Source organism: Panthera uncia (genome assembly GCF_023721935.1).
Source record: "Panthera uncia isolate 11264 chromosome B3 unlocalized genomic scaffold, Puncia_PCG_1.0 HiC_scaffold_1, whole genome shotgun sequence".
NCBI lineage: Eukaryota > Metazoa > Chordata > Mammalia > Carnivora > Felidae > Panthera > Panthera uncia.
In genome coordinates this window covers 26,748,304-26,767,140 of record NW_026057582.1, presented here as the reverse complement: position 1 = coordinate 26,767,140, position 18,837 = coordinate 26,748,304, and the positions used below count along the sequence as shown (strand labels likewise).

Genomic DNA, 18,837 nt, shown 5'->3' with positions numbered 1-18,837 from the left:
CCCATGTTGGGCTCTGTGCTGACAGCTCAGAGACTGCTTGGGATTCTCTCCCTCTCTCTCTGCCCTTCCCCCCTCTCCCCCTCCCCCCCGCCCTGTGTGTGTGTGTATGTGTGAGCATGTGCACTCGTGCTATCTCTGTCTCTCTCAAAATAAATAAACTTTAAAAATAACTAAATACTCAGGGTTGCCTGGGTGGCTCAGTCGGTTGGGCGTCCGACTTTGGCTCAGGTCATGATCTTGCGATTTGTGGGTTCGAGCCCCACGTCAGGCTCTGTGCTGACAGCTCAGAACCTGGAGCCTGTTTTGGATTCTGTGTCTCCCCCTCTCTCTACCCCTCCCATTCTCATGCTCTGTTTCTCTATAATAAATAAATGTTAAAAATTTTTTAAAAATAAGTAAATATTCTTCATAAGATTTGGGTGTTCCCTTTTATTTCTGGTTTGCTAAGCTTTTTAAAAATCATGAATGGCGGGGCACCTGAGTGGCTCAGTCAGCTGAGCGTCCGACTTCAGCTCAGGTCATGATCTCACAGTTCGTGGGTTCAAGCACTGCATCGGGCTCTGTGCTGACAGCTTAGAGCCTGGAGCCTGCTTTGAATTCTGTGTCTCCCTCTCTCTCTGTTCCTCCCCCGTGCATGCTCTCTCTCTCTCCTTCAAAAACAGATAAAAACATTTTAAAAAATTAAAAAAAATAAAAATCATGAATGGATGTTGAATTTTATTATATTCTTTTTCTTCATCTAATGCAATGACCATCTGATATTCTCCTTTAGGCTATTACTATGGTAAATAACTTGTATTTTTATATTTTTCAAAAGAGAATTTCAATAGCAAATATTAAAATTGCAAGTAAGTGGGATTTATGAGTTGGATAATATTTTCTTTCTTTCTTTCTTTCTTTCTTTCTTTCTTTCTTTCTTTCTTTCTTTTCTTCTTCTCTTTTTGAGAGATGAAGGGGCACAAGGGCAGGCATCTGACCTGGCCCTAATGTTCTGTTTCTTGATCTGGGTGCTAGTTACACAGTGTGATTGGTTTGTGAAAATTCACTAACCTGTACGCTTATGATGTTTAATTTCATGTATATATGGTATACTTCAAAAAGTAAAAAGAGAATGAAAAGCTCTCCCCTCTGAAAGATCCTTGGATGCCCCACTTTTCTACTCGCATCCACCTCCTCAGAGAGGTGAAGATCTGGGTTTGCTAAGATGGAAGAAAGGTCAAATCTTTAAGTGGTGCACGACTGACACACTGGCACACTTAGCATTCTCAGAGTTAGGTTCTTCTTTTCTTTCCAGAATTCAGGGTGTATCAGCCTTGTTTTTCAGTAATTCACTCAAGCCAAAGTTGAGTATTTTGCTGACAGATTGGATTATTTTCTAGGTCACCCTCTCTAGACAATCTTTGCATCTGGTTTTTGCTATCTTTGCTTTAGCTGAGATTCCCCAACGTGAATTTTTATGTGTTGAGTTATTCTAAGGAATTCTATTTCTCACCTTTTACAATAACTGCAGATGTTACCTTTCATGTAAGTGTACACCATATATTGGTGTAGTCTTACGTTCTGTCTTCAGAATGTTTCTATTCTTCACAGATTCGTTCCTAATTGGAATTTTTGTTAGAACTGAACTGAATCTATTCATTGAATTTGAGAGGAACTGACAGCTCTACAATTTTTCCTCTTTTCATTCAGGATCATGGTAAGCCTCTCCATTATTTCAAGTCTAACTTATCCCCGTCGGATATGATCCTGTATGGTTCTGTAGTTTTCTTCATATAAATTCTACATATTTCTTATGAGAGTTATTGCTACTTGTTTCATGGCATTTTTGTTGTTGTTGAGATTGTTGCTATTGTGAATGGAACCTTTTTTTTTTTCCATTCAAAAATGAACCCGTGGAGCGATACGATCTCTACCACCCCTTCGGCTGTGAGACTCTATGGTTCCTCGATTCTATGAGAACATTCTACTCGCGCCTACATTATCCGAACCCGAAGGAAGATGGCGACCGAGAGTCTCCAAGCAAAGGGTCGCTCTATCTCGCCTTTGTTCTCCTCTCGGTGGCTACTGCGCAGGCGTAGTCGCCCCAGTGCCGTCCCCGCCTTCCCGGTCGCGGGCCCAGCTCGGTAGCGCCGGCGCACTGGCGCGCTCCGTTTACACGCTCCGGGGCCTGTAGGCGCCGCGAGTTCCGGCTGTCGCCGTCGCCGCCGCAGCTCCTGGAGGTCGGTTGCGGCGAGTAACGGCGCCGGGACGAGCCCTGCGCCGCCTTCTCCGATATGTACCCGAATTGGGGCCGGTATGGCGGGAGCAGCCACTATCCGCCGCCGCCGGTCCCGCCGCCGCCACCGCCGGTGGCGCTTCCTGAGGCCTCGCCGGGGCCCGGGTATTCGAGCTCGACGACTCCCGCGGCCCCCTCCTCCTCGGGCTTCATGAGCTTCCGCGAACAGCACCTGGCGCAGCTCCAGCAGCTGCAGCAGATGCACCAGAAGCAAATGCAGTGCGTGCTCCAGCCCCATCACCTTCCTCCGCCCCCCCTGCCGCCCCCGCCGGTGATGCCGGGGGGCGGCTACGGGGACTGGCAGCCACCGCCGCCACCGATGCCCCCGCCACCTGGGCCGGCCCTCAGCTATCAGAAGCAGCAGCAGTACAAACACCAGATGCTCCACCACCAACGAGACGGGTCTCCTGGTTTGGTTCCCATGGAGCTGGATTCCCCCCCTGAATCTCCCCCTGTACCGCCGGGGTCATATATGCCCCCGTCTCAATCTTACATGCCCCCACCTCAGCCACCACCCTCGTACTATCCCCCGGCCTCGTCTCAGCCCTACCTGCCTCCCGCTCAGCCGTCCCCTTCTCAGTCCCCACCTTCCCAATCCTACCTGGCGCCCACCCCCTCTTATTCTTCCTCTTCCTCCTCCTCGCAATCCTATTTGAGCCATTCCCAGTCCTATTTGCCCCCTTCTCAGGCATCTCCTTCCCGCCCCTCCCAGGGCCATGCTAAATCCCAGCTATTAGCTCCACCACCACCGTCCGCCCCTTCTGGGAATAAGACAACTGTCCAGCAAGAGCCTTTGGAGAGTGGGGCCAAGAACAAGAGTGCTGAACAGCAGCAAGCTGCCCCTGAGCCAGATCCCTCAACAATGACTCCACAGGTAAGAAAGCATCTGCCTGAACTGCATCTTTCACCTAGAGGGCCCTAAGTGAGCAGGCCTCAGTGCTTTAACCAGTGCTTAGGCTAATTCCAGCACAATGAGTAGCTAATTTACACTCCAAAGGATTCCTTGAGAGTCAGAAGTCCGACATCCCAGCTTTTCAAGTAGCTAAATGTGGATTATTAAAAGAACAGTTCTTGAAGATGTTCCTAAACACCATGGAGTAGTGAGGTGGGTTAAGAGTTACTTCTCAGATGTATTCTTTGGTTTCCTCTGACTGACCTCCTAGATTCTGTTGCTCTCGCAAAGCGCTGTGTTTTAAAATTGTATTTTAAACTCAAATTTCCATTTGAGAGGCAGCATAAAAAAGAAGCTTCCCAAAGGGCTGATACCTGAAGTGCATATGAACCTTATGACCAGTTAGCTTCTTTAAAAAGTTATTTTAGGGGGCCACCCATAGCTCTCAGCTACGTGAATTACAAGGTGTTAGCAAATGAAGAATGAAGTCATGTTCTAACAGAAGCATCCTAATTATGCTTATAGATACATATGCAATCCATAGGAAGTCTCTTCACCTTTTACCCTTTTGGGAGTATCTTGGTTATTTAAGGAATGGACCCATACATCCTTTTCTCACATCACTTAAAGTTGTAAGATATAGCCAGTTTGCTGCATTGCACTGTTACCATTCACTCCAGAGTAACTGCTGTGGAATGTGGCCAAGGTGGAAAAAAGTTAGTGATATCTCTTCCTTTATGAGAGAGCTGTTCCTCTAAACTTCTTTAAGTGATTCTTCCTACAGAGCAAGGATATCTAGGATAGCAGTAATAAATTAGTTCCTCCCTTAAGAAAAAAGACAGAACTAAAGTAAATATAGATAACTTGTAGATAAGAGTAGATAACTTGTTATGATAACTTGTTATAGATAAGAGTAGATAGCTTGTTATGATTTCTTGAAATAGACACTTTTAGCAATTACTCATCCACCTTAGATTCCCTAATGAAAAAGGAGTCTTTTAATCTACAAGCTGAGATTTACATATAAAAGATTTCCAAAAAATAGGGATATGGTACTCTAATTTTGTGGTGGTTTGGCATTAGAAATTAAGAACATAAGTAAGTTGTTTTAAGTAAGCAAGATGTTGTGCTTGGCACATCATCAGGAGAAAACACTTGTAATGCTGGAGTAAAATAGAAGAAGGGATTCTGTTGGCTTATACCAAATTAGTACCATCCCACCAGGTTATTTCCCTCAGATTCCTCTATAATAGAGACAACATTTCTGTCCCCCGTTCCCAACCCATTCTGAAATTACCAGTGCTTTTGTTGTCAAACACTCTCAGAGGTAGCCCAAGCCAAAGTACGACGTCTATATCCTCCTGTTTACTAGACAAACGAATTGTTTTTGGAGGGAAAGGAGGAGGAATCAGACCAGTCCTTAATACAAATACCATGAACACTGGTTTCCTGGTTTTGCTTTTCTGCCTTTGTACCCTTGTTTGTATTGAAGTTCTTTCAATGCTTTCAGTATTCATTGCCTCCAATTTTTTGTGGAGATCCGGGGAAAAAAAGTGGAAGATGACTTGAGAAGTGTGGGGGTCAGACCAAGAAGGACCTTGTAAGCTTGTTTAGGCTTCCTTCCCTCTGTCTAGAATTCATCCCAACTTCCTCAACCCTCTCTCCCTGCTTATATAGTTGTATTGCTTTAAAGGTACATCTCAAATGTCAGGTCTCTTTGAAGCCATCCCTGAGCTCACCCACCTGGTTTGGTTCTGTTTTTCAGATTGTAAGTCCCTTGCAGACAGGGACTATCTCACTCATCTTTTAATCTTCTGTAGCACCTAGGACAGTGCTACAAAGTTGTCATGTTCTAGACTTAGGATACTTTGATTTATTAGATTATAAAGGTTTTCTTCATGCCAGTGCCAATCTCTTAAATGAACCCTTCTGCACATGTATTATTCTTTGCTTCATACTTTACTTTTGGAATATGTCATTGGAAATTTTTATGGTGAAAGATTATAAACATACACAAAAGTAGAGACAATGGCATGGTTCCCCCTATATACCCATCGTTCAGATTCACCAATTGTCAAAATTTTATCATGTTTACTTCATCTATACTTTTTTATTATTATTGCTGCTGAAATATTTTAAGACAAATCTTAGATCTCATGTTGTTTCATCCCTACATTCTTTGTCATCTTTCATGAAAAAATGGACCTTTTCTTAGGTAAATACATCATAACACCTACTAAAAGTAGCAACAGTTTCTTTGTATCATCTGATACCTGACCCATTTAGATTTCCCCTATTATCTCATCATACTAATGGAATTTAAAATAATTCTCTGATATCATCCATGTTAAAATTCCCCAGTGGACTCAGTCATGTTTTATTGGTTTGTTCAAATCAGGATCCAATATAGACACCGTGAAGCAGGATAATTCTTTGTTGTGGAGGGCAGTCTGTGTGTTGTAGGGTGTGTAAGCAGCATCTCTGGCCTCTAACTACTAGATGTTGGTAGCAGCCCCCAGTGGGAAACAGAAATGTTTCCAGACATTACTAAATATCCCTTGGGGGTTAACATCACCCTCAGTTGAGAACTCCTGATCTAGACCAGTCTCTTCTATTCTCTTTTTCTATCCCATGCCATTGAATTTGAGAAATCTATCTCAGTGGTCCTGTAGAATGTCCTGCATTCTGGATTTGTCTGCTGTCTCATAGTTTTCCAATCATTTGAGTTGTTCCATTCTCTTTCACAGTTCTGGTAAACTCTGAAAACTTAGGTTTAAGTTCACCTTTCTTTTCGCAAGTGTACTTCATAACCAGAGTGGTCCTGTGTGCTTCATTTGCATCCCATCAAGAGACACACAATGCCTGGTTGTCCCACTATTAGTGGTGCCAAGATTGATCGGGAGGAACAGTCTGGTCCCTCCATTGTAAACCTTCCCATCAGTTTTGCCTCTAATGTTTCATCCATTGATAGTCTCTGCCTGAGTAAATTATTTCTCCATTAAAGATTATAACGTAATTTTTTTTCTGTCATTTCTTCATTTTCTATATGGAATTCTGTAAAGAAAAGCTTTCATAAATTAGGACTATTTAATTAGAAATACGGTTGGTATAGGAAAGACAGGATAAGTGCTTGATATGCTTCCATTTAATTTCTAGTTTTCAGAGTAAAGCATTGATGATTTAATGGAATGTATCTTTTTTGAAGCATTAACTTTTCTGTATGTTTAAAGGACTGGCTAGGTAAAGTGCATACTAGCCTTTACTTCATAAATTGTGACTTTATCCTTTTATTCTCAAAACTTACTTAGGTAAAGCTGTTGACTTTGATTAGAATTTGTAGTCATTTATTTAAAATTCAGCTATTTATTGAGTAGCAACTATGTACCAAGTACCTTCCTTAGTTTAGTACCAGAGATGAAATGGTGAAGAAAATTTACATAGCACCTGCCCTCATTGACTTGTTCCAATGAGAAGAACAAGCCATTTAATAGGTAATTATGAGCAGTACAAGGTGCTGTGGAATTGTAAAATATGCCTAAAATATCACTAGACTGTTTGATGAGGAGTGGCAGAAGGTGAGGTTTTTTTGCTTTTTTGTTTTAAGCTCACCATTGTATTTACAGTGCCCTGCTCAGGGTCTAGCACATAGTAGGTGAAGAACAAATATTTTTGTAAATGATTGGATATAGCTAAGAGCTATAACCGAGTTGAAGAAGTTTCCCTTTTTAAGTGATATTTAAGTGAAACCTGAAGAATGAGTGGGAATTAACCAGATAGCATTTAAAGTAAGGCTTACTGAAAGCTCAGGGTGTGAACGGTAGACACAAACCAGATCAGGGTGGGCCTATGAGGACTTTTGGGAAGTAGGATGACACTGAAGGATTTTATACAGTCAAATGTGACAGATTGGCATTTTTGAAAACTCACTGTGCTTACAGTGTGGAGAGTGGAATTGAAAAGATCAAGGGTGATTTAGAGAGAGCACTTAGAATAATCCAGGCAAGAGATAATAGTGGCTTGGACTTGGATGGTAAATAGTGGAGATAGAGACAAGTGGAAAGACTGGAGAAGTATTTGTATACTATAATCTAATTGGAGATTGAGTAGTAGTGGAAAGGGAGGTGGCAAGGATGATTCCTGAGTTTCTGGAATAGACTGCTAGGTACATGGTAGTCCCATTTACTAATAAAATAGGAAAACCTAGAAGAGGGGGAAGAGCAGGTCTGGGGAGGAGGGGAGAGCATGAGTTTGGTTTTAAACCTACTAAGTTTGAGGTCCTTGAGACACAGGATTCCAAATGGAGATGTCCAATTGGAAGTTAGATACAGGTCTAGAGTCTAGAATCGAGACCTTGGAGACATGATAGACTTGTGAGTCATCAGCATAAAAATGGTATTTGGGGCACAGAAATAGCATCATTCAGACATGTCCTCAGTGACTCCAAAAGAAGGGTGTTTTTAGCTCTATTGTAGAAAGGAATGAAACCTGTCTGGACTTCCTAATGAAGCCAGAGCCAAACTAGTGGTCAGTTCTTCTGATTGTTCCATCGTATCAGACAACTCCATCTCACATGGGATGTTAGTTCCTCCTGAGGTCCCCATAAGGAGTGTGTGTAGAGTAAGGATAGAGTTTAAAGGATATTGAGCCTAACCCCGCAGAGTCTCAGTATCTAGGGGAACCAACAGAAGAAAGACCAAGTGGATAGATGGAAAGTCAGGACAGTGCAGTCCCACGGAAGTGCAAAGAAGACTGTTTCTAGGAGGAAGGAGTGGTCAGCTGTGTCACTACCACTGAGAGGTCAAGCAAGATAAAGACTGTGAGTTATCTTTTGCATTTACTGACATGTAGATTATTGTTGACCTTGGCAGGAGCAGTTTCATAGTGACTGAAGCCATATTGCATTGATTTGAGGAGTGATGGAAGGTGAGGAAATGGGGATGGTGAGTATAGACAACTCTTTCAAGAAGTTTGACTGAAGGAGAGAGAGAGAGAGAATGAGGGCAGGAGCTCGAGGAAGAGGTGAAGTAAAGGAGCATTATTTTTTAATTTTTAATTTTTTTAGATGGGACTAAGATTCCTGGAGTAGAATGTGCACTTCAAGAATACTGAAAATAAACACTTTAAATAAATCTAAAAGACGGAAAACCAATTCATTATTTTACCAGATTTCTCCCCACCCCTTGCTTTAGGATGTAAGACATAGGACTTTTAGTGTTACAGGCATTTATAATAACCTGGATAGGAAAGGCAACCTTCTAAAATTAATCTCTAAAACATCTCTCTCTCTCTCTTTCTCTCCCCCTTTCTCTCTCCCTCTCTGTGTCTCTCCTTCCCCTCCCCACCTCACACACTCTCTTGCTTTATACTTCCCTGCTTGGAAAATCATTTAGCACATAGTTCATTACTGTACCAGCAAGTGGTCAGTAAGTGTTGAATAAATTAGCATCTTTTTTGGTAATGATATTTGTGACAAATAGTTCTTACATCCTTTTTAATTGTCTTCGTTCAGTCTCTTCTTGAATGTGACATGTGCAATGATTTTCCTCTACCTATGAACTAACATCCTATGTGAGATGGAGTTGTCTGATACGATGGAACAACCAGAAGAACTGACCACTAGTTTGGCTCTGGCTTCATTAGGAAGTCCAGACAGGTTTCATTCCTTTCTACAATAGAGCTAAAAACACCCTTCTTTTGGAGTCACTGAGGACATGTCTGAATGATGCTCATTTGTAGAGCTTTAAAAATGTGCCAAAGCCTAGTCCTAAGATTGAATTAGATCTGGCTTCTGCTTATTGTGTTCATATGAAGTAGAAATTGAAATTGACCTACAATGCATGCTATCAGTACATCAACAACTACGCAAGGTCCAACAAGGTTCTTTTTTTTTTTTTTTTTTTTTTTTTAGGTTTATTTATATTGAGAGAGACCGTGAGTGGGGTAGGGGCAGTGAGAGAGAGAGAGAGAGAGAGAGAGAGAGAGAGAGAGAGAGAGAGAATCCCAAGCAGGCCCCATGCTGACAGCACAGAGCCCAGAGTGGGGCTTGATCTTGCAAACTGAGATCATAACCAGAGCCAAAATCAAGAGTCAGATGCTTAAGTGACTGAACCACCAAGGTGCCCCTCCAACAAGGTTCTTCACCCTAGACTAGGTCTAGGAAACATTGATAATAAGATGGGTATAAATTGATTTGGAATCTAGATCTTGTACAGTCTGTAGCTGTTGGCTTCTAGTTTATGTAAGGTGGTTTGCGTCTTTGTATCTTTTAGCGATGCTTTCAAAGCAACTAAAAACTAAAGGAAACTTTTAACTTCTGCTTGAAAGAGACTGAGTTTATTAATATTTTTAAGCTGAAAGATAAGACTGTTGCTGTTTTCATCGAATAGTGGAAGAAAGTTGAAAATGTTTTAATGGTACATTATTGTCACCTGCATGGTCAGTGTCCTGTTTTTTTGTTTTGTTTTTATGTTTAATAGGAAGAGTAATTATATCCCTGGAGCTGATGATTATGTGCATGGTAATTAAAAACAGAAAGGCCCAATCATGACCCAGACTGCAAGATGTAGTTAGTGAGATGGAATTTATTCTTCCCAATGGTTTGAAGCAAGGTTCAGGTCATAGAAAGGAGTGGCCTAGAAGGGAAGTCTTCATTTGATCAATAACCATTTATTGACATTCTCCTGTGCTCCAGCAGTATGTGTAAGCACCAGATAGGATATAAGAAAAACATGAGACAACTCTCTCCCAAGAAAATTCTATTCTGTGAGTGAAAAAACAGATAACATTATGTTTAGTGAGAAAAGAGTATATATTATGTATATATTTTATGCATCTTGTTTGCATGTGGGAAATTAAAGAGGATGTACAATAAAATATTAACAATGTAGGAAATCCTGGTTATCCAAAGATGATGAATTCCCCTGAATCTAAGGAAAATGAATCCATTTAACACAGGAACCAAAAGTTTATGGTAAAAAGTAAAAAATTTGACTTGGAACACAATCTTAAAAATCAAAGCCCAAAATCATAAGAAATAGCTGAGTCTTTTTTTTTTTTTTTAATTGTTTATTTATTTTGAGAGAGAGGGAGAGAGAAAGTGTGAGCAGGGGAGGGGCAGAGAAAGGGAGAGAGAGAATCCCAAGCAGGCTCCACTCTCAGTGCAGAGCCTGATGCAGGGCTCAATCTCACGAACTGAAATCAAGAGTCAGACACCCAAATGACTGAGCCACCCAGGCACCCTAGGAATAGCTGAGTCTTAGAATGAACAAAGACTGGTGTTGATTTGGTTTCTGTACTATAATTTTTGTGACAAAGTCGTATGGCAGTATTATATATTATCTTGTATTTTGGTTTTGGATATGTTGAAAATAATGTAGGGGTTTATCAATTTTCCCAGGAGCTGTTTTCAACCTTTAATATTCATGTCCTTCTCTTTTGCAGTTCTTATTCTAAAAAATGTTTTGGTTGTAATTGACAGGACTTAGGCTAGATCCTCAACTATCCGTAATGAGTTCCAAAGTTCTCCAACATCACTTTTGTAAAATCCTGCACCTTTATAATTATAGTAGAAATACATGCTGTTGTTAATTATGGAAGTATAAAGGGTATTACATTAGTGAATATTTTAGTGTTATGACAACTTTTTTCCTTATGCAACCTTGTAACCATAGGGAGTTATATAATGAATACTGGGAAAATGAAGATCCTGTAGTTATGTCTGCGTGGTGAGATTTTTTATTGATTTTAATTCATCAGTTACTGCTTATTTGTACAGTTGATTCTCCTTATTTGTGTTGCCAGGAACACTGGCAAAAAAGTGACCAGGAACATTGAATTAATGAATACTAAACCACTGCTCCCAGGGGAAATACAGGGTTAGGTTCCTATGAGCTTTTGGTCTCATGTTCACCAACCAGTTAATACATAACCTTGTTTTATATGTGTTCCTGTTTAATGACACCTTATTTAATGTATATTGTTGATTAACATTGAACTCACAGCCAAAAGCACTATAACACATGGGTGTGAATGAAGTTAGTATCTACAACAGATTTTCTGTATTAAACATATCAGTCACAGCTTTCTTGCACTTAGGAACACTAGACAGCACACCACACTATACTTGGGGCCACTTTAAACAGCAAAATCACCAACAAAAAGCACAGAAATCTGAAAAATGTGGTCCTCAATAGACCATGAAAAGGACACTTATTTACAGTATGAGAGCCAAACAAAAAGGCAGAGCATGGCCTTGTTCTGTCACAGCAGGAAATGTGCAAGGCAGGCAACTCAGATTTTTCACTGCTCTGCCACGCATGTCCACAAATGACAGCCAAAGATTCCTGAGTATTGATTTCGGAGTTAGAAATAAATTTTAGCAAATGGGCAAATTTGCAAATATGGAAGCCATGAATAATGAGGATCAGTTGTATTTTCTAATTATTTCTGCATTAAACTTGTTTTTGTTGTAACTTTTTTAAAGTGGAAGCATAAAACAAGCTTCCAGAAAATTGAATTATTGGAAGTATAATTTGGAAGACAAAGCTGAGACTTTTAAAATAAATAGCATTCTAAAACACAGTAAATTCTCATTTATGTGTATATAACTGGGATATAACAGGTGTTTAAAAGAGAGAAGAGCACTGGAGAAAGAGAAGGCAGAGAAGAGACAGAACTACTTGGTTATATTCATTAACTACAAGACTCCTTGATAAATCCACACCAAGTAATGGCAGATTAAAAACAAGCAGCTGTGAATATTGAAAGCATTTATCAAAAAGACTGCTCTCACTTCCAAAAGCGTATGTGTTAAGAGAGTAGAGAAGTATGTTGAATTAATATATTTGCTTAACTTAAATGTGTAAATTTAGAGGAGGAATGGAGAGATCTCGTGTACTTATGTGCCTTTCTCAGTCCAGCTTTGCCTTTTCTTACATATAGACTTGTGAACACAGATACCAACGCAGGTCTCTGTCAACACTGAGTTTCAGATATGTAGGATTGTTAATTACAATTCTTAAAAATGGCTTCTGTTGTAGGAACAGCAGCAGTATTGGTATCGACAGCACCTGCTTAGTTTGCAGCAGAGGACAAAAGTACATTTGCCAGGACACAAAAAAGGTCCTGTCCTAGCAAAGGATGCCCCCGAGCCAGTAAAAGAAGAAGTTACAGTACCCGCCACCAGTCAAGTACCAGAACCCCCTTCATCTGAGGAGCCCCCGTTACCACCTCCTAATGAGGAGGTACCACCTCCTCTTCCACCTGAGGAACCCCAGGTAACCATAAAATTAACTACTTGGTGTTTACTAAATTATTCAGCTTTTTTTCCTGATTCATTTATATATACCTTTGTCAAAACGGATATATGTTTTTATGTATGTTTTTTTTTAAGTACATGTAGAATTCTGTTACAGAATAATCAGATGAATGCCTGATCAAGTTTAGAAAAGGCATTTTTTTCATGGTTTCAGTGAATAAAGAATTAGACACTCTTCTGAACTGAGAGTCTCTAAGGACTAACGGGCTACCAGGGTGTTTTCATACTGGCAGCACAGGGCAGTATTTAAGAGCTTCAGCTTCTGTTGTCAGACTGCCCAGGCTGTAGTCGAGGCACTGCCACTTGCTGGTGGTGACCCTGCACAAGTTAGTTAACTGTTCTGTGCTGTAATTTCCTCATCTGCAAAATGGGTGGTAGCTGTCTTACAGAGCTGTTGAAGCATGAAATGTGATAATCCTTGTCACTTAACATATTAACTGACACATGGAAAGTTCTCACTTTGATCCAAAGGTATCTTTTCTCCCAGAGGCCATGTGGAAACTTTATTGAGCCATAATGAGTACATTGTCGTCTATTGGTGAAAAGTGGCTAACGTGAAAAAGGTTTCTCTTAGAGGGCAAAGGACATAGCTGTAAATTGGCTTTTTGGGGGAAATGATCGCCCTACTTAGGGACAGCGGGATGGATTATTATTCCAATGAAGACTGTGGAATTTATAAACTCCTTTGTATTAGTATTTGTAACCCGTAGTCTAAATAGAGCCAGGTCTTTTATCTAAACATAAAATAGCTTTTCTCAGTCAGCCAGGGTTGTAGGGGTTCTGGACTTTATAGTATACTACTTTGTAAAATATTCAGGTTTCTTGTTAGTTTGGTTGCTGCTTTGTTACTTACATAAGAATATATTCTCTCTTAACTGTAGTCTGAAGACCCGGAAGAAGATGCCCGGTTGAAACAGTTGCAGGCTGCGGCAGCACACTGGCAGCAGCACCAACAACATCGAGTCGGCTTCCAGTATCAGGGAATAATGCAGAAGCACACTCAGTTACAGCAGATCCTGCAACAGTACCAGCAGATTATACAGCAGCCGCCGCACATGCAGGCAAGTGCTTCCTCCGCTGCACGTGGGAAGTTGCCCCAAGTCATTTAAAGGAGTTGTTATTCCTGAGAGAGATTTAAGTATGAAGAAGGAAAGATGTTAAATACTGACAAATAGATGTTTCCAAGGAGGGCCCAGGTAGTTAGCTATCTGTCACATCACCAGGGATTTGGGAAGTATGGTTTTATGGAAATGCTCTTGGGGTGAGGCAGGTATAGTGGAGTCTTCTGGTCATGTCAGCCCAGGTGGCTGTTAGAGCACTGTTGCTGAGGATCTTAAGAGCCAGAGATTCTTACCAGGTAGCTTCAGGTTGCCTACAAATCACCACAGTGACAGACAAGCCAAAATCCATCAGAAAGATCAAAGCAACCACCATAAAAACCTAAGGAAATACACCATAAAAGATACTTGTTTTTCTTGTATCTTGAAGATACAAACTTGTGTCTGTGTGTCTATAATAATGGATCATTTCTCAAGTTCTTAAAATGATCCACGGTAATATTAAAAACCTGAAAAGTAATTATTGCTGAGATAGGTATTTGCTTTGGTGTTTAGTTGGTTTCTCCATCTCGGTGATAACTTACAGAAACGAGTCAAAGGAAGAAAGATCGTCACTGAAGAGATGTAACAAGCTTATCCTTAGTGTCCCAAAGTCTCTAGGGTTTTAATTTCCTAAGACTTCAAATGCCCTGGATTCATTAATATTTTAACTTTTGATGAATTCTCCTCTATGAATGTCTTGAATAATTGTTACCCCTTTATTCGTAGACCATGTCTGTAGACGTGCAGCTGCGGCATTATGAGATGCAGCAGCAACAGTTTCAACATCTCTACCAAGAGTGGGAGCGGGAGTTTCAGCTGTGGGAGGAGCAGCTCCATTCTTATCCTCATAAAGATCAGCTTCAGGAGTATGAGAAGCAGTGGAAAACATGGCAGGGACATATGAAAGCGACTCAGACCTATCTCCAGGAGAAAGTCAATTCATTTCAGAACATGAAGAACCAGTATATGGGGAACATGTCAATGCCACCTCCTTTTGTTCCATATTCTCAGATGCCTCCACCTCTACCAACAATGCCCCCTCCGGTATTGCCTCCATCATTGCCACCACCAGTGATGCCCCCTGCCCTGCCTGCTTCAGTGCCACCGCCTGGCATGCCCCCACCTGTGATGCCACCTTCTCTACCAACCTCCGTGCCCCCACCTGTGATGCCTCCATCCCTCTCTTCTGCAGGGCCCCCACCGGTTCTTCCCCCACCTTCCCTCTCTTCTGCAGGGCCCCCACCGGTTCTTCCCCCACCATCTCTCTCCTCAGCGGCACCTCCACCTGTCCTGCCCCTCCCACCATTGTCTTTAGCCACACCTCCTCCAGGATTACCTCCCCCTGGGGTTCCACAAGGGATACCTCCTCAGTTAGCAACGGCCCCAGTTCCACCCGCCTCCAGTTCTCAGAGTTCACAGGTTCCAGAGAAACCTAGACCAGCACTGCTTCCCACTCCTGTGTCTTTTGGTTCAGCCCCACCCTCAACCTACCATCCTCCACTGCAATCAGCTATTAGCCCATCAGAACAAGTGAATTCTAAAGCCCCTCTGAGCAAGTCTACTCTGCCATATAGTTCGTTCTCATCTGAGCAAGGACTTGGGGAGTCTTCAGCTGCTCCATCTCAGCCAATCACTGCAGTCAAGGACATGCCAGTGAGGTCAGGTGGACTGCTTCCAGATCCTCCTAGAAGCAGTTACTTGGAAGGCCCAAGAGGCCCAAGGTAGGTCTGCCTTTGTTTGGATGATTGGTTGGTTTGGCTTGGCTTTTTTGTTGATTTAGGCTGGGTAGGCCTTGGTATAAAAAGCTTTTTTTATATGATTTTTATATTCTCTTTGTACTTTTATATATATTCCTGGTTTACAATTAATAATGTTAGTGTTGTTCACTTACTCGATGTGACATAATAAAATCTAGAAATAGTAACATGCCCCATTTCTTTGATGTCACTGCTTTTATTCTATATGTAAAGATTATAATTCAGGGTGAACGTCATGTTTCAGAGTAATGCTTATCAATTTTTTATTGACCTTTTAGCTATAAAAGTAATATTTATTAAATTTATTTATCTTTTTTTTTTAATTTGACAAATAACTGAATTGGTAACTTCTCTTTGTTAGATAATATGCTAGCTGTTGGAGATAAAAATGAATAAGCCAATATTCTAGTGAAATAAAGCAACAAAATTTAGTGTAAGGGTAAATAGGACTTTTATCCATTTGCTCAGCAAATATTTATTCCTGCTCTGTGCTTATGGCAGTGAATATAATAGAACAGACAAATCCCTGCCCCCATGGAGCTTATTTCCTGTATATTTCACTTAATCTGGGAGATATTTTCCTTTTGTCTGAACCACATTTTTATTTAGAAAAGCACACAGAAAAATTAACTAGTAGTTTCTGAGTTTCTTCTTTGCTTTTTAAAAAGTGTAAAATTCATTTTTTCAAGTTTATAGAAGTGTATTCTTCTACCCAAGTTGACCTAAATGTTAATTTTCCTATAGAAAAACATTTTCAATCATATTTTTTCCAATTGAAAATTGATAGAAATACATATTCCTTATACTAAATCTAGATAGTACAGAAAAATATTTTAAAAAGTCCCCTAATTTCACCATTTAGAAACAATAATTTAAAAACAAAAACATCAGAAAAATTCGATCGTACTGAGTATGTTGTCTTGTAAACGTGCTCTTTCCACTTAGTATGTTGATTAATTTTTCACCTCAGGGTCAATGTATCTACATTATCATTTTTAATTTAAACTTAATTTCAGCCTTTGGAAACAAAATATATCATTTGTTCCCCAAATTTGTAACTCTGAAAACAACATGGTGCAAAACTCCATCCAAAGTCAAAGCTATTTAGAGGCGAGGCGACTCCACCGTATAAGGTGTTGACAGTTTTCTAGACAGTTTATTTCTTGCATTAAACCTAAATGTGTTGCTGTGACTACTACCTGCTCTAGATCTGCCACTTTGGTGCAACACATAATTAACACGAGTTCCTCCGGGTACCAGAAGCCTTGCCAGAGGCTTTACATATGTTATCTCATGGAATCTTCTCAGCAGCCTGTGAACTAGGCGGGTTCATACCCAACATTTACCCTTTACAGACTGGGACTGAGCAGTTTGAGTAATTTGTTCAGTATCACGCAACTGGGAAAGTAGAGCCTGAGTCCACACCCAGTGGGAGCAGAGTCCGGAGAGTCCCCAGAGTGAAAGCACTATTAGTTAAGCGCTGTGTTTCATGCCGTGGTTCAGTGATATTCATACTGTCAGTGATTACAAGTGCATTTTGTAGTCTTGATTTAGTTGGAATGTGTAACTTTTTAATTTGTATTCTTACTTATCTCTTGGATTAAGCATTGCCTTGTAGATCTGGTGACTAATTTGCTATCAGAAAAGTATATTCTTAACACCTTGTGAAACAGATTTCCTGCTCTCTTTTTTTCTCTCATATTAATATTTTCTGTCTTGCCTACCAAATCTTGTTGTAAATTTAGCACCTATTTTAAGTTTTTTCTTGCCTTAAGGTACCTTAATAATTTCAGTGCTAGGAGGATCTTAGCAACTATCTAGTGCAGTATCTCCTCTGTAGCAACTCGTATATGTGCTGCATGTGGTGCTGTCATCCTGGGTCTTGCACCTATTTTTATTACTTCTTATTACCTGATTTATTCTTCTCCGTGATCTCATGAAGTAAACATAGACAGGAAGCTGAGATTTGGAGAGGTTATAAATGAATTGCCTCAGATGACGTAGCTAGTAAATGGTTGAGATAGAATTAGAATCCAAGGCCTTCTGATCCACATTTAAGTTCATTTTACTTCCTGTGACAAGTGGTTGATGGCCTCTGATTAAACACTGGCACTGTGATCAGGTGTACCACTATATAAGGTGTTGACAGGTTTGGGGGAAGTTTATTTATATTGAGTGAACTGAATGTGTTGCTGTCATTTCTGCCTGTTGATTCGATCTGCCTTTGTGGTGCAACACATAATGAATTACCCTGTCCCCCTACTATAGTGTGTCCCTACAGTTATTTAAACGCCACGCTCTTGTCTCCCCGATCCTGCCTCACCTGCTCTTCTCTGCTGTCACAGAAACTCAGATTCTTCTTTTCTTTTCACACTAACATTGGTTCTAGCCTCCTCCTGCCACGTTGTTCATTGTCTTGTGAAGGGCCTTTGGTCAGTCTCCTTCAGAACAAACACTTCAGACGCAGGGAGCCATAGAACCCATTACCAACTTTGCTATGAAGAACATAAATGGATAACTAAACAAATTGCTTTTGTTGGTCCTCACTCTCACAGCGTTGGCTTATGTTGAGCTTAATTAACACCCATTTGGCTTCCCTGGTCTTTTTCACATTAGCTGTTATTAAACCAGGTCTCTCTCATCCTGAACTTGTGCAGTTTTTGTTTTGTTTTGTTTTTCTCTTTTTCTAAGACTTGGTTTTTACATGTCATCTGGTTAGGTTTGGGCCAACATTCTGGCCTGCTGAAATCTTAAGAAACATTGATTACATTGCTTTTAGATGTATGTTCCGCTCCAGCTTTTTCGCCTGCAGCTTAGATAAGGATGGCTTTTTTTGTTGTTGTTTTTGAATTGGATCCTGCTCACATCTACCCTGTTTTTAAAACCTTCCCCCAGTCTAGCTTATGTCATGTCCATTTCTATTATTCTTCTGCTTTTGCTCTCTGGGCTCATATTGAGTGTAGTTTGTGACTATTTCCCAAGCATAGTTCTTTTTTCTCTTGTGTAACTAAGTAAAAAAAACATATATCAGTGGAAACTGGTGAGTGAAAGAGAATGAGGTAGAAATAATCCACACTATTAAGGAAACTTGTGAATTTTTCTTACTAGTTGAATCCAGAGTTTGCTATAAACACATAACTGATACGGTAAGCCACTCTGTTTTGCCTTGTTTTTTTTAACACAGCTGGGTAGAAAAACAAGAATGCAGAACACAGATAACTGATTTACCAATAACACACTATTGAAATAACACACGATTAAGGGGTGCCTGGGTGGCTCAGTCAGTTAAGTGTCTGGCTCTCAGTTTCGACTCAGGTCATGATCTCACGGTTTCGTGGGTTCGAGTCCCGCATCGGGCTCTGTGCTGGGAATACGGACCCTGCTTGGGATTCATTCTCTCTCTCTCTCTCTCTCTCTCTCTCTCCCTCTCCCTCTCCCTCTCCCTCTCCCTCTCCCTCTCCCTCTCCCTCTCCCTCTCCCTCTCCCTCTCTCCCCCT

At 40.7% G+C, this 18,837-nt stretch overlaps 1 protein-coding gene across 4 annotated transcripts in view; it reads left to right on the top strand.

Annotated features, from left to right (window-relative positions):
• The first annotated feature begins 2,086 nt into the window (after positions 1–2,086).
• Positions 2,087–18,837, top strand: part of YLPM1 (YLP motif containing 1) — a 75,369-nt gene continuing 58,618 nt past the window's right edge. For all 4 annotated transcript variants that reach the window (XM_049612481.1, XM_049612478.1, XM_049612480.1 and 1 more), the window contains exons 1-4: positions 2,087–3,149; positions 12,206–12,442; positions 13,365–13,544; positions 14,310–15,304. In XM_049612481.1, coding sequence (XP_049468438.1) covers positions 2,274–3,149; positions 12,206–12,442; positions 13,365–13,544; positions 14,310–15,304 — 2,288 coding nt within the window. In that variant the 5' untranslated portion in view covers positions 2,087–2,273. The remainder of the gene's footprint in view (positions 3,150–12,205; positions 12,443–13,364; positions 13,545–14,309; positions 15,305–18,837) is intronic.